The sequence below is a fragment of the Macadamia integrifolia genome, chromosome 8 (genome assembly GCF_013358625.1).
Source record: "Macadamia integrifolia cultivar HAES 741 chromosome 8, SCU_Mint_v3, whole genome shotgun sequence".
In the NCBI taxonomy this organism is placed as follows: domain Eukaryota; kingdom Viridiplantae; phylum Streptophyta; class Magnoliopsida; order Proteales; family Proteaceae; genus Macadamia; species Macadamia integrifolia.
In genome coordinates, this window is record NC_056564.1 from 33974938 (window position 1) to 33990335 (window position 15398).

Genomic DNA, 15398 nt, shown 5'->3' on the forward strand with positions numbered 1-15398 from the left:
AAATGGGGATTCGATAGTGTGTAAAAGCCTCCAATTATGCATTTATTGGTTGCAAAACTGATTAATATGATTTTTCTAATTGTACTTTCCTATAGTTCTTCGAGTAAAGACTATGTGTTCTATGGTTCCCCACTGTCACTAGAGAAGGAAGCATGCTAAAAGTAGGAATTAAACCATGCCCGTTTCTTTGGGGTTTTCCCATTCTTCTACTTACCAACTTAAACTGTTAATTAATTTGATATTGGATTCATCTTTTTGACTGGAGTAGGTTTTAATCTTAGAGAAGAAGGCTTCTAGGCTCTTGGATATGGGGTTTCAAAAGTAGATAATGTCCATCAAATCTCTGTTACCAAAGCTTTGTAGAAGTGCTCTTTCAGTTTCAGATACCCAACTGAAGGATTTGAAGAGTTTCCTGTGATACCCCATATCAAAATGCAGCTGCATGCCTCGGGCGTTTGGACATAGCCGACACTAAGGGCAACTGGGCTGCCCAATTGGCCAGTGTAGGTTGCACAGTGGATAAGGCAACTGCCACTGCACCTGAGCCAAGTAGTGGAGGAAAATAGGCCAAAATGGTGTGTACAAGGTCACACACATATCTGGCCTGAGGGCCAAGTGGTTGGGACTGCTGGGGGACAGTTTTGCTGTCACTGGCAGGTCACCTGCCTGACCACCTGCCGGTTGTGCTGTCTGCAGAAAAATTACATTATTGTCCTGTGGGTCCCACATCCCTTCAGGCATGCCTCGACCAATTATATGAGTTGAAAGGGTATCTCACACTGGTTATGTGGCACCCAACATGCAGACGATCAGGTGGGCCCACATGCCAGTACTGGGGAGGAGAAGGAGATAAGGAGGGGAGAAGGAAAAGGGCTGTTCTCTTGGGCTGCATGAAGCCTAATGCTGCTGCTGCTACCACCATTGCAGCTGCTGCTAATGTCTTTGCTCCTGCTGCTGCTGGTTACTACTGCTATACATGCAAGTTATAGGGAGTGTATTTGTTGTACAAAGAAGGTGGCTGCTGCCCAAAGGTTAGAATTCAGCTGCTGTCCTACCATTTCTATTCTTATACAAGCTGAAATTGAAGTTGGTTGCTGCCCTGGTGATGCTTCTTCTGCCTCTGCTGCATACATACTGCTCCTACTGCTGCATGATAGCTGCTGCTGCATATACATGATGTTGCTGCTGATCCTTGCTGTAGCTGCTGTCCAAGTATGGTTCATGCAAGCTATGGAAGGCAAAGGCTGCTTCCAAGTTGGCCTTTCTTACTGCTGCTACCACTTCTCTGTTGTATACATACATACAGGTAAGAGAAGATCATTAACTTCTTGTACAGTAAGTTTAGAAGCTTAGATTTCTCATTTTCTAATTCCTCTCATTTATGGACTAAATTCGGTTGGAGCGGAAGAGGAGAAAAGAGAAGGAGAAAGGGGATTTCGTGCATGCTGCTCTGCTACTGCTGTTATTGTTGCTACAAGACCTTCCCTGCTACTGTACCTGCCAAAATTTTACCTCTATATGCTGTACAGTAGGTTATTGTATGAGAAATTAAAATCCAGCTTAGGTTCCAAGCATGCAAACACAAAGAACTGGGAACCTTGGACTGTATGCCTGGGAATTGGCTGGAACTCAGTAACAGGGACTGTGTAAAGTATAGTAGCATGTTTAATTTATGTTAATTGGGTAGGAATTAAATTAATCATGGTCCCCGTAGCCTCTTTCAGTCAAATTGGGCTAAATTGGTAGGCTAAGCAAGCCCGGGTTTGGGGTTTTTATCTGTAGGCTTGGGAATTTGGTAATATCAGTCACAGGGACTGAAATTGAGCATGAAGGTATGCTGTCCATGTATGACATGGAATGTATGCAGGTCTCATGTGATCCCTGTGGGCCTCTCCAGTTGAATTGAGAGCTGTAAGTGTGCAGTTGGCAACCCAAGACTTGAAATTGGGTTTAATGTCTAATGAGCAGGAGATCTGGTTAATGTATGCCTGCTGTCCTCACTATAAGGTTGTGCTCAGATTTCGGGATAATATCCTTACAGCCTCCTATAGTTGAGTGTTGGGTTGTACACAAGGATTCCTTTGTTCCTGTGTTAGAAACCCAAATGTAAGGGTTGGATTGATGTTATAAGCCTGCTGTCCATACATTCAGGACAGTACACAGGCTTGTGACTAATTTTATAAATTCCACTAAATAAGTATCAGATCTTGGAAACAAGGGGTTCTTGTCCTGGGGTTGAGAACTCAGCTGCTAGGATAGGGCCTAAGCATTGTAGTTGCTGAATTTGTAAATTTGGGTAATGTAAGCATACTTACCCTGTGCCTAGGGGTAGATACATGTATGTATCTTATCCTTATGGCTGACCATAGTCTAAGCAGACTTGGTATAATGAGGGAATTCTATTTCAAGGCTGGGACCACCATTCTAGAACTGAAATAGAAGAATGGAGTGGTTCAGAGACCCACCTTCATCTCTGACTCATTTCTGAACCTTAGGACTTGGGAATTTAACTGGGTTTGAATTTGGGCATGTTTACCATCATATGGCTACCCAATTATGCTTTTAGGTTTGCACATGCTCAGATTGGGGGCTGCTTGTGCTGGCAATCATAGGTCAACAATGCTTACTTGTGCACTGCTGAGATTCAGTGTGGAATTGAAGACCATGATGGAGTGGGGTAAATTAATTGGATTTGAGTGGAACCTATTTATACACATGAAAGTTACCTAGAAACACCAAGTTGAGTGTTCAAAGGGGCAGGAACACCTCAGACTAGTGGGGATTTCAGCAACTGCCAGGAGTTGCTGTAAAACCTCCACCGGTGGGTGCCTGCGGTAGGCCAGTGCCCTTGCACATAACCTGGCGGTGGGTGTTTTTGTTGAGGGAATGCCCTCTGTTCCTGTTGTCCTTGCCCCAATCACCTATGTGGTGTGTCGGTGGCCAAATTGGTCAAGTTATGGCTCTGATTTATGGACAGTTGGACAATGGTTGTGTGGGTTGCATTAATAGCCTACATATGGTCTATTGGGGTCAAGTGGACCCATATAGGTCAATATATGGGATAGATGCTGGCACAGGACAAAATCCTTCTCAGTGGTCCGTGGTCGAGTTCTAGTGAGGGAATTCAACTGATATTTGAATTAAGACTTTATTTGGATTGAATAAACAAAATCTAACATTAAATAATTGAATTGATATTTAGGAACCTAAGATGCTCGGCAAGAATACGTGATGACGGGAATTCAGTGACAATACTTTGGATTCGGGTATCAAGGTGAGTGGGTGATTGTGATTATTTTACGGAGTATTTCTATCTTTTGATTTTGAATGCACATGTGTATTGGATTGTTTCTATGTTATGGATATATTTTGTATATACCTGTTATTGCACATATGGATTTTGAATATCATGATTAATTTGACCGTGGTTTTGGATGTGGATTATATTATGGTGTATGGTTGTAGTTATAGTATATAGTATTAATGGTTTGAGGCTCGGTGTGGCTAAGGGAGGATTTCGGTACTATGGGCTCAGAGGTCAATATTATAATTATGACCATAGCTCTGACGATCTAGGGCACGGTGTGACCGAAGGAGGATGCCAGACCATGGGCCTAGAGGTCAGAGGATGTATGGATGTGTGGATATATTGACTGAACTGTATGCATTTAGATTGCATTGGGCTAGGACCATATCCCACTGCTATAACCCTTGCCAATAGGGGGTGAGGTATATCATTTGGCGAGGGACTCCTTGTCTTGCCTGCACCCTTGGGGGAGATCATCGCATGTCATGGAGAGCACTCTGAGAGCAAATGATACCCGCTTCTTGTACAAGAGTGTGAGGTATTATTAAACGGTGAGACTGTTCGTAATTGTGCCACCACCCTCGGGGAGGTCCGTGCACTTTGTGACATTCTGAGATCGGATAATGGTATTTTTGCATTTTATTTTTGCACACAATCACTCATAGTTCCACCACCTCGTGGCCAGTTGCTTAACCTCTTGTGTTGTCACGAGTAATGGGAAAGGAAGTCACCCCCTTGATCTCGTACCTATAGGTATATCGAAAGAAACACGTAGCTTGTGTATATAGATCTTGTTAAGGAAGTCTTGTCGGTCCTATTTCATCCACTGCATATTTAGCATCATGTAGAAAATAGATGAAGAAGCTAGAAGTGCCACAAGCTAACTATAGAACTTGTTTGCGGTCTTGAAAAGGAATGTTCCTACATTATATTCCCGTCGTAAAGAATTGCTTTCCTAAGTGGGTTTTGGATAGAAGGTGTCCCTCCTCCTTAAGAAAAATGTTCAAATATGTGACTTAGGGGTAATCTTGTCAGAGTCACATAAAGTCCCGAGAAGTCCCGAGAAAATCAGGAGGAAGGACACCTAGTGGGAAAAAAGCAAGGAAAGTATGACTTTATTACATGGAATGTCTTATGGAAATATTCTCAACAAGCCATTTGTATGAATCTCCTGCTTATGATATCGAGTGGACCAGGGGCATCAAACACTATCCACTCCCTATCATTAAGCGGACTAACTTTGTATCTTTGGTTGTTAATCTAGTGAATGTGTGAACAAGGGGTTGAGAATTCAAGAATCCTAAAATAAACCACTTTTGGTTCAGGCACAATTCCACACCTCAAGTATTCTCTGCGGTCCTTTTGGACACGTTAGGGTAATCAGTTGACTCGCCTAAGTCAAGTGTCACCTCCATTATCTCTTCGAGATTGTCTACTACCAAGTGATTATAGCCCAATTAGTATGGATCCACATGACTCTGAATCACCTGAACAGGCATGGGTTTGTCCCGTGGAGACCTTCCATACAAAAATGGTTGAAGTCAAGAGAGAGATAGCTCAGATATTGTATGCACTTCAGAACCCTCCCAGAGCTGATCCTAGGAATGAGATGGCACTGGCTACAGGAGATGTGGAGAAAAATGGCACTATAAGTTATTGTGGAAACTCTTCCCAAGTTAACTCAGGAGAACCAGAGCAAGTCAGACCAACTGGTTAAAGAAGATCTTCACCTACCCGTCCAAATGGTCAATGAGGGGCCTATTCTAAGGTCCATCCTCCCAGGGTAGTAATTAAAGATGAGGAAGAGGAATTTGTAGCACACGTCTGAATGGAACCTCCAGAAATGGATAGAGAAAGGAAAGTCAGGGAGCAATTGGAAAATTTGGAAAATATGTTCCGAGCAGGGAAGAGTTTGGAAAGCTAAACAGTAGTTTTAGATGAAATGAGTTTCTTTTCTAGGGCAAGTATTCCCGAGAAATTCAAGTGGCATACCTACAGGTTTGATGGGTCAGGAGACCCCAAGGCTCATCTCAAAGTCTTCCTCAACATCGCTAAGTCATAGCAGCTTACATAAAACCAGATGGAGCATACCTTCATGTTAACCCTATCAGGACTAGCACTAAGGTGGCTCACGCAGTTGGAGCCATCCCAAACTCAGAATTGGATAACAGTGGTGAAAGCTTTCACCAAGCAGTGCTCATACAATATTGAGGTGGATGTAAAACGTCGAGAGCTGGAGACATTGAGGCAGTAGCCTAGAGAAGGATTCATCGCCTTCTTGATGAGGTTTAGAGATAAGGTAGCCAAGATGGCAGATCGACCTTCAAAAGCAGAGCAAGTGGAGATGTTGATAGAGAACTTGTCAAAGCCCTATTATGATGTCCTCTACTATCAAGATTTGCAAACTTTTGATGCCCTAATAGCCACTGGCACATGGGTGGAAAACAGAATCCTAAGGGAAGCTCAGTATCAAGGATCCTCCCAAGATGTAGGGAAAAACACCAGAGTCGGATGTGGAAAGAGTCTGAAAACTAATATGGTGAGTGCAGTTCAGCAATCAGTCTCACCAGCCACTTCTTCACTGCCATTCATAATACAAGCAAATGCACCCTCTCAGAAGATCCCTCATCCAAGAAGATAATTTTTTGATTTGGGAATGCCTGTGACGACAGTGTATGAGAAGTTAAAGAAACAAGGATTGCTAGGGATGGTGGCTCCAAGAGTGATCAGTAACCCTCCTCCAGCTTGGTATAGGGATCATGAATATTGTGCTTACTACACTCAGAAGGGGCACAAAATTGAAAGATGTTTAGGTTTACAACATGCAATTCAGGACTTGGTAGACAACAAAACCATTGAGATCAAGGTGAAGCGACCTCCCAATGTCAATACCAATCCACTCCTCGAGCATATGAACAATCTAGATGAAGAAGCTATAGAGAGTGACCCCACTCAACTCATTGTACCTAGAGCTCAAAAGAATCATATGAATGCCTGAGCTTACAGGAAACTCATGAGTCAAAGGGCCAGAGCCATAAGGATTCCTGAAAGAAGAGAATCATCAGAGGAAGAATTAAAAGATCGGACTCCCACCATTCATCATTCCTCATCAACAGAAGAATCCACCATACCATATTACCAACCTCCACTATACCTCCCACCTTCACCATATTACTAGCCTCCGTCATATCATCAACCTTCACCTCAGCATCAAGGAGAAGGAATTTCCTCATCCTATCACCCCCAATCTTCATATCCTATATCCCATATTACATCATCTTCATACCATCCCACTTCATATCCCTCATCACCCTCATACCAATCCCATTCTCAAGGTTTGGTATATAACCCAAAAGAAGGATGGAAGGATAGGTACGATTGGAAGGATATGCTTATGCTACTAGACTCCCCAAAGATGACTTCATCAACAGGGTCAGTGAATGCATTAGGGGAAGACCAGGTGAGTGATCCCACTTCTCTAATTTAGTTTACTATATCTTTAGAAGACAATCCATAGGTAATTAAAGAGGTTACAGGTGATCTTCTTAGAGCAGTAACCACATTGGCCATAGGGGAACTACTAAAAGAGCACACCTCCCTAATTCACATAAGGAGTGACACAGAGGATGATGAATCAGGACTGGTCCAATTTCGAGCTAGTGATGTCAAGACCAACCTTATGGAAATCTTCCAGTCTATATGCTTTGAATACTATGAGCGTTTAGATACAGGAGAATTTAATAGTCCAGAAGAATCTGATGGAGAACCAAGTGAGGGGGAAATTAGTGAAGAGGAGGATGATGACGACGACGATAAGGATGAGAATGAAGATGAGAAGGAAGGAGATGACTCTGATTCTTAAAAGGATGATGAGTATCCAGACTGGGATGACTACCAAGGGCCTTGGTACAATGATAATGATGATGAGTTGGCACATTACTCACTAGACCACCAGACATGTTTCTCAGTCTATGCTATCGGTGGTGATGACCTAATAGCTGATCCGACAGGTGGCATTTACCCTTCCCTCTGCATGGGAGGAGATGATTCTACATCAGATTCAGAAAGTGATGAAGAATCTAGAGAACCGATGTAAGTTTATCTGGATGAACCAGAATCCACATTAGAGATGGAAGCAAAGCTGTGTGAAGTGTACTCAAACACATTGAGAATGTAAGAAAGAGTGAAAGAAATTGACAATATACTGGGTGAAGTAACTATCGGTGATCATTACTACCATAAGCAGTTGAATGATCTGGAGGAAATAGGGCCAGACGACACATTTGTAGAGGTAGTAGACGCTGCATACCAACAACTTTCTAATATAGTCAAACAGTTATGAGCCAGGGCTATGGATATTTGTGGAGGACCTCGACTTTTCGCCCTAAGCACGGAAGGAGAATCAGAAGAAGAGGATAACCCTATGGTAGGGATAATCACCATAACAAATAATGATGATGAAGATTGTTATCCCATAGAGATTATTGTGAAGAAACCTGTCAACGTGATGGAAACTAGAAGTGGAGAAGACTATAAGGGCAAGGCTCTAGCAGTAGAATAGTCAAGGGCTAATGAGGCCGGAACTAGCAGCTTAAAGAAAGAGCCAGAGAACCTAGTCTTGGGTCAACTCAAGAAGTCCCAAGCGAATATCTCAATTTGGGGATTGTTGATGGCATCCCCCATACATCGTGAAGCAGTCTTGAAGTCTCCCACCAATGTACATGTGCCGAATGAGATAAATCCAGGACATCTCATACATATAGTAGGGGCAACATATGCGGTGCAATCCTTGATGTTCTCAGATTCATAGCTTCCCAAAGGGGTCCAGCATAATCGAGCTCTCCACCTCATGGTAGAGTGTCTTGATAAGGTGGTTCCCAAGGTTCTTATTGACAACGGGCCCACTTTGAATGTGCTACTATTGAGATCGGCAAAGAGTATTGGCGTCAACCTGGAAGAAATGAGGCCCACTACCCAAACTATACAGGTATATGATAATACCAACAGGAAGATCCTTGGCATCCTTACCCTTCCCATAAAGATTGGCCCAGTGAAATTTGATATTGATTTCCAAGTCATTGATATACTGGCAGCTTTTAACATGCTCTTGGAAAGGCCTTGGTTGCACCATGTGAGGGAAATGTCCTCTAGTCTCCATAAAAAAATGAAGTTCATTCATAAAGGAAAGGTGATCACAATAGCCGGAGATCCCGAAGTGGTTAATACCTTGGCCAATATTGAAATTGGGGAAGAACAAGATCAGGAAGTCCAACTAAGTGGTTTTGAATTAGACATAACTTGCACAACCATTGCTAAAGAAGTTCCAAAGGAGGAAATCCCAGCTAACTATGAGGCCATCTAGAGTCCGCCAGTAAATCAGATGATGAAGAATATGTAATATTTTCCTGGCATGGGGCTAGAGAAATATCATCAAGGAGTTTCAAAGTAGCCTAGTTTGGCGGTGAACAAAGGAAAGAATGGTCTCGGGTACACTCCTCCGACCACCAACGGGCAAAAAGTGCTGAGGATGACTAGGAAGATCTCCATCTCTTACTACCCTACTCTCAATGGGTATTTTGTAAAAGAAGGAGAGGATTTTCCTTTTTACGAAAATGTGGAGCCATGGTTTGATGAAACCGCCGTAAAGATGCAACCAGGATTTGAAGTATTTTTCTAAGACGAATTCGACTGGATGACTCATGAAGTGGAACAATAGAAAATGCTTGTCAAAGAAAGTGATCATAACAGTTGCATCACTGGGATAGCAGAAATTGCACTGATTGAGATTCCTCTAATGAACTTACAACATTGATCCAATTAAAGGAGGCATCAAGTCCTCGAGTCCTCCTAAAAAGAGAATGGGAAAAGAAGATAAGGCTCACCTGGAGTCTGTCGCTTTCCATTGATTTGAAACGTTACATTTGCTCCCTCCTATAAGAACTAAGAGTCCGAGAGCTACATGAGCTTAAGCCTCGTCCTTTCAGGGGAAGAAGTGCGTATACGAAGCAAAGAAGAGCACAGAGAATGATGGTTTGTATGTACTATGCCTGAATTAACTGCAACGGGAAGGCTCGTGAAGGTGGTCAAAGATGTGACCGAGGTACTGAGATGGCATCCCTCAATAGGCTAAAAAAGATGGACTTTATAAAAAAATGATTGAGTAGTCTCCACCAATCTTCACCCCTCATAAAGTTCGGCTTCTGAGAGCGTGAGATTGACCAGCTGGTATTTATGAAGAAACAGACACCTATCCAAAAGAACCATGGCAACACTGAAGGAATAGCAGCAACTTTTTCAGAAGGAGAAGAAGGCCCTTTGCCACACCTCCTCATCCATCAAGCCACTGAGCTGCTCCTGAATTGGACAAGCATTGGAGAAAACTTCAAGTTTGCTCATGCTACTGAGTCAACCAGCCTGAATACCCCTAGCAAAAGTATCAAGCCAGTTATCAAGTCTGTAGTCAAGTTTGTTGTTTATGATTTCATGTCGGCCTCCCCTCTAAAGGAGAGTTCAGAGTCCTTGTATGTCGAGTGTGTTACTCATTTTATGAATGAAATTTCTGATTCCGAGTATAACTTGCCTCCTTTTTTTGATGATGATCTTAATAAATATCAAGAATCAATAAAACAATACAAATCAAAGAAAGCCCAACCCATCCATGAGGATACTTGGATTATTAATCTAGGAACCGACCAATGCCTTTGAGAGGTAAAAATTAGCACTACCCTTGATGACGAAGAAGTAGAACAGATGATTAGTCTTTTGAAGGAATTCATCGAGGTCTTTGCTTGGTCTTATGAGGATATGCCTAGTATCGACCCCAACATCGTGCAGCATCGATTACCGACCTACCCCAGGGCAAAATCTGTAAAGAAGAAGCTCTGAAGAATGCGGTTAGAACGGAGTGAGAAGATCAGAGAAGAAGTTATGAAGCAGTGGAATGCAGGATCTGTACAAGTGGTGAAGTACCCCCAATGGTTAGCCAACATTGTACCAATACCGAAGAAAGATGGCAAGGTACGAATGTGTATGGCCTTCCAAGATCTTAACAAAGTGAGCCCTAAAGATGACTTCCCATTGCCTCACATTGATGTATTGGTGGATAATATGGTGGGGCATGCTTTGTTATCATTTATGGATGGATTCTCAGGATACAACCAAATAAATATGCACCTAGAAGATCGCAAAAAGATAACCTTCACCACTCCGTGCGGAACTTATTGTTACAAGGTGATGCCTTTTGGACCGAAGAACGCTGGGACAACTTATCAGAGAGCAGCTACAGCCATATTGCATGGCATAATGAACAAAGATGTGGAAGTCATGTGGATGACATGATAGTATAGTCAAAAGATCGGCAGGGGCATATTCCTGTGCTAAGGCGTTTCTTTGAAAGAATCAAGAAGTTTCAACTGAAGTTGAACCCTCAGAAGTGTGTATTTGGGGCAACAATAGGAAAGTTGTTAGGTTTCTTGGTGAGTGAAAAAGGCATTGAAGTCGACCCTATCAAGATTAAGGCAATTCAAAAAATGCCCACACCTCAGACTGAGAAGCAAATACGAGGACTTCTGGGTCACATCCAGTATATTTGCAAATTCATAGCTCAGTTGGCTATAATCTGTGAACCAATTTTCAAGCTGCTGAAAAAGGATTAACCCACGGAATGGAATGACTAATGCCAACAAGCTTTTGACAAAATCAAGGGATACCTCATGAACCCACCAGTACTGACACCGCCGGTGGAGGAAGAACCACTTCTCTTGTACTTATCCGTGAGAGAATATTCCATGTGCTCATTGCTAGAACAGAAGGAGACGGAAAAGGGGGCAGAGCATGCCATATATTACCTCAGCAAGAAGTTCCTAGAATATGAGACACAGTATACATCTTTGGAAAGAATTTGTGCTGCGTTGATTTGGGCAATGAAAAGGTTACAGCACTACATGGTTTCCTATCCGGTGAACTTAATTTCAAGGATGGATCCTATGAAATACCTCTTCGAGAAACTAGCCCTAACCGAAAGGATGGCTTGTTGGTTGCTTTTGCTATCAAAGTTTGACATCACCTATGTTACTCAAAAATCTATCAAGAGGCAGGCCATAGCCGATCATTTGGTTGCCCACCCCACAGAAGATGGAAGATCTTTAGATGATGCCTTTTCCGATGAAGGAATCATTGCAATAGAGGAAGAAGACACAATTAATGAATAGTAATTATTCTTTGATGGAGCAAGCCAATCAGAAGGGATGTGGTGCAGGAATATTGCTTGTCACTCCTGATGGTCTTTATTTTCCTTCATCATTCCGTCTCGATTTTTTCTGTACCAACAATATTACCGAATATAAAGCTTGTGCTTTGGGCTTGAAACTGCTTTGACCATTAGGGTAAAAAGGATCAAGGTATATGGTAATTCATCCATCGTCATCTGTCAGACACAGGAAAAGTGAAAAACTAGAGATGAAAAGTTGAAGCCATATCAAGAACATTTGGAAGAGGTGACTGGACACTTTGAGAAGATCTTGTTTGAATACTTCTAGAGAGATAACAATAGGTTTGCTGATGCCCTTGCAACCTTGGCTTCCATGGTAGAATGCAACCCTACGGCTAGGGTTTGATCGTTCTTGGTGGAACAAAGAAGCAGGCCCATTTATCAGAATTCAGTGAATTCTCTCATTGTGGATGGTCAGTCTTGGTTCGCTCATATAGTAGATTTCATCAGGGAAAGGAAGTACCCAGTTGAAGCAACTGATAGAGAAAAGAAGTTTCTAAAGAGCTATGCCACCCAATTTATCCTTCAGGAAAATTTGTTGTACAAGAGATCCTATGATGGAATACAGTTGTTGTGTGTGGATGAGGAGCAAACGACAACTATCATGGAGGAAATTCATCAAGGTCTTTGTGGACCCTATATGAATGCCAAGATGTTATCTAAGAAGATCCTTAGGCTGAGATATTATTGAAACACAATGGAAGCAGATTGCGTGGACTTTGTTAAGAAATGTCACAAGTGTTAGATATTTACTAACATCATACATATCCTGCCCGCTAGTCGAGCTGCATTCGCTCAGATCACCTTGGTTATTCTCCACTTGGGGTATTGATATCATTGGAAAGATCAACCCCAAGGCATTTAATGGTCACGAGTTCATCTTAGTAGCCATTGATTATTTCACCAAGTGGGTAGAAGTTTAGTCCTATGCGATCCTCACATCTGCTAAGGTGGCAAAATTCATCCAAGAAAATATCATTTCCCGATATGGAGTTCCTCAAGAATTGATATTAGATCAAGGATCCCATTTCTGGGGTATGACCGATAAAATCTGCATAAATTTCAGTATCAGAAGGCATCACTCTACCACTTACAGGCCGTAGACCAATGGGGCAGTGAAAGTAGCCAACAAGAACATCAAAGTCATCCTACAGAAAATGGCAGAAATACAAAAGGATTGGGCTGATAAGTTATCTCTTGCCTTATGGGCATACCAGATTTCTATATGGTCCTCGACAGGGGCAATCCTTTTCTCTTTGGTATATGGGGTTGAGGCAGTTCTACCTATGGAAATCCTGGTACCATCCCTAAAGGTGCTTCTTGATAGTCAGCTACTTGAAAGAGAGTAGGTGAAGGCCCGACATGACCAGTTCAATTTTCTTGATGAAAGGCGCATGAAAGCCATGGATAATTTGAAAAAATATCAACTGAGAATGGCCAAGGCCTTTAACAAGAATGTGAAACCCCGCCACATAGAGGAGGGTGAACTAGTTCTTCGAGAATAAAGAGCCTCAATTCATGACCCAAGAGGAAAATTCAGGCCCAACTGGAGCGGCCCATTCACCGTCAAAGAGATTTTACCAAGCAAAGTTGTGAAACTTATAGACCACAACGGCGAAGAAATACTCGGACTGGTGAACATGGATCAACCTAAGAAATATTGTGTCTAAAAGGGTGAAGAGCCTGAACTACGTCAGACCTAATTCTTTTCGAGGGGTACGTAGGTAACTTGACATGTACAAATGCGGTCTCAACCATCTAAAGGCAATAAATTGGTTCCTCGATTAATAATCAAAGTATCTTAAAAGATCATCATAGTTTGTGTCCCATAAGAATCGTCATTTGGCATGAAAGACCATTAGGTATCTGTCATCCACCCATTGGTCTGTCACTTCTTATCCAGGATTTTATCCCCCAAGAATCGCCATTTGGCATAAAAGGCCATTAGGTATCTATCATCCACCCATTGGCCTGTCAACTCTTATCTAGGATTCCATCCCCTAAAAGAAAATTGCCACCCGATATCAGTTTATCCCCCACCCTTGATCAGTTAAAAAAAAAAAAAAAAGAAGAGCTTAATGCAACAGTGATAAAAGGCTTGTTTGAGTCATTAGCTAATGAGTAATGCTTTGATAAATCATTAAATCTCTTTTATTTGTGATGGTTTCAGGAAAAGTCATGAGCTCGTTAGATGAGACGTTGAAGAAATGGACCACAGACATAAACATGAGGGCATCAGGATTGCTGGAATCCATGAATGTGTCATTCCTCTGTCGGATCAAGTGTGTGAAATTACATCATCAGTTACTTCGGCAGGTGCCTCAAAATTAGGATGCCAACCTGCATGTATTTCACTTTGGATTAGAGATCTGCCCTACTCTCGAAGAATTTTGGATTTGTATGTTATCCCCACCCATAGGAAGGTTGTTCCAACCATTTTTGAAGAAAGATTATTCAGAGAAAATTCAGGACTTCTTCGGATGGAAAGAAGAGTAAGTGAAGCAATTTGTCATGTACGGGAAGATTGACATTCTGAAAGTGACCCATATCTTCATCCAATATCTACCAATGGGTGGAATCTATCAATAGAGATCACAAGATACTTATTTAATTTGCATAATAGCTCGTTATGTTTTTTGAACTCCTAGGCATGGTGCACTACCTATGCTAATCGAGGTGGTAAAATAGTTAAAGAAGGGAGGTGACATCATCCCTACGGTTATTGCAGAAACATTCAAGGGATTTGATGACATGAGCCATGGCCATAGATTCAGACTAGATCATTATCAAGGGAGTCCTGCTATTTTTCAAATTTGGCTCCTCGAGAAACTAAAGTTAACCAAACCATTAAAAGGAGGCCCACTCGAAGCTCTTTGCTACCAAGACAAGAGGGAAGTTCTGGAATTCGACCTTATCACTATTTGGGAGAAGTACCTGAAGGAAAGGACTGTGTAAGATATCGTATGGAGGTGCCCAAGGAAGCCATAAAAAAAATTCTAATGAAGATCCTTGGCTACAATTATGTCAAGTTGATGGGATTGACTCACACATCCTTTTATTTGTCTAAGTACATCGGCCGATAATATGGGCTCGAAGTGATGGCCTTAGTGGAGTTAGTGAACTTTCACCCACCTCAAGAGTTGTCTCCCCACCATGTTACTCACCTATCCTGTCCATGGTAGGAAAATTGTTCCCCTTTTCATGTAATTCACTTGGTAATAGAATGAGGAAGTATTTGGATTCTCTTGTTATCCCGATTATTCTAATTATGACTTGAGTTATGAAATTGATTATGCTTAAACATTGCAAACCACAAAAAAAAAAAAAAAAAAATTCTTTGTACTAAAGATATGTTTTCATTCATGAGATGCTAAAATAAAATGCTGAACAAACAAGGGGGAGGGAAAAAGAAAAAGAAAAATATACATGTATTTGTGTTTACAGGAAATACAGGAACAAATCCCTATGGGTCAAAAGTCATCATCTAAACCATACTCTGAATCATCCCCATGGAGTATCGAGGAACCTGCAGATGCTAGTCCAGTCTACTCTAGCCTCAATGTCATGTCCTGAATCAGTGCATCCTGCTGTGCAATTTTCTGCTCATAAAAACTAACTTGGCTCTCCAAGGCGGCAATCCTCCCATCCTAAGGAGTATAAGAAAGGATGAAGATGAAGAATAATGAAAGAAGGGTAAAAAGCAAAAAGCAAGATCAATAGTAAAAACAAAGTTCTAAATCAAAGAACCAAAAATCAAGAAATAAAGGGAAAATCAAGAAAAGAAACAATTTCATTGACCCGGCCCCAGATGGCCCAATTGTA

The 15398-nt window shown here is 41.8% G+C and overlaps 1 protein-coding gene across 2 annotated transcripts; it reads left to right on the forward strand.

Annotated features, from left to right (window-relative positions):
* The first annotated feature begins 274 nt into the window (after window positions 1-274).
* Window positions 275-14193, forward strand: LOC122085441. 2 transcript variants are annotated; one of them, XR_006142129.1, is made up of 3 exons: window positions 275-1306; window positions 3203-3274; window positions 13747-14193. XR_006142129.1 is itself a non-coding variant. In XM_042653876.1 (2 exons), exons 1-2 carry the CDS (start codon window positions 901-903, stop codon window positions 13905-13907), a joined length of 567 nt encoding a protein of 188 aa, XP_042509810.1. In that variant the 5' UTR covers window positions 275-900; the 3' UTR covers window positions 13908-14193. The 2 variants fall into 2 exon arrangements, 1 of the variants encoding a protein (XP_042509810.1); XM_042653876.1 differs by lacking the exon at window positions 3203-3274.
* The last annotated feature ends 1205 nt before the right edge of the window (window positions 14194-15398 follow it).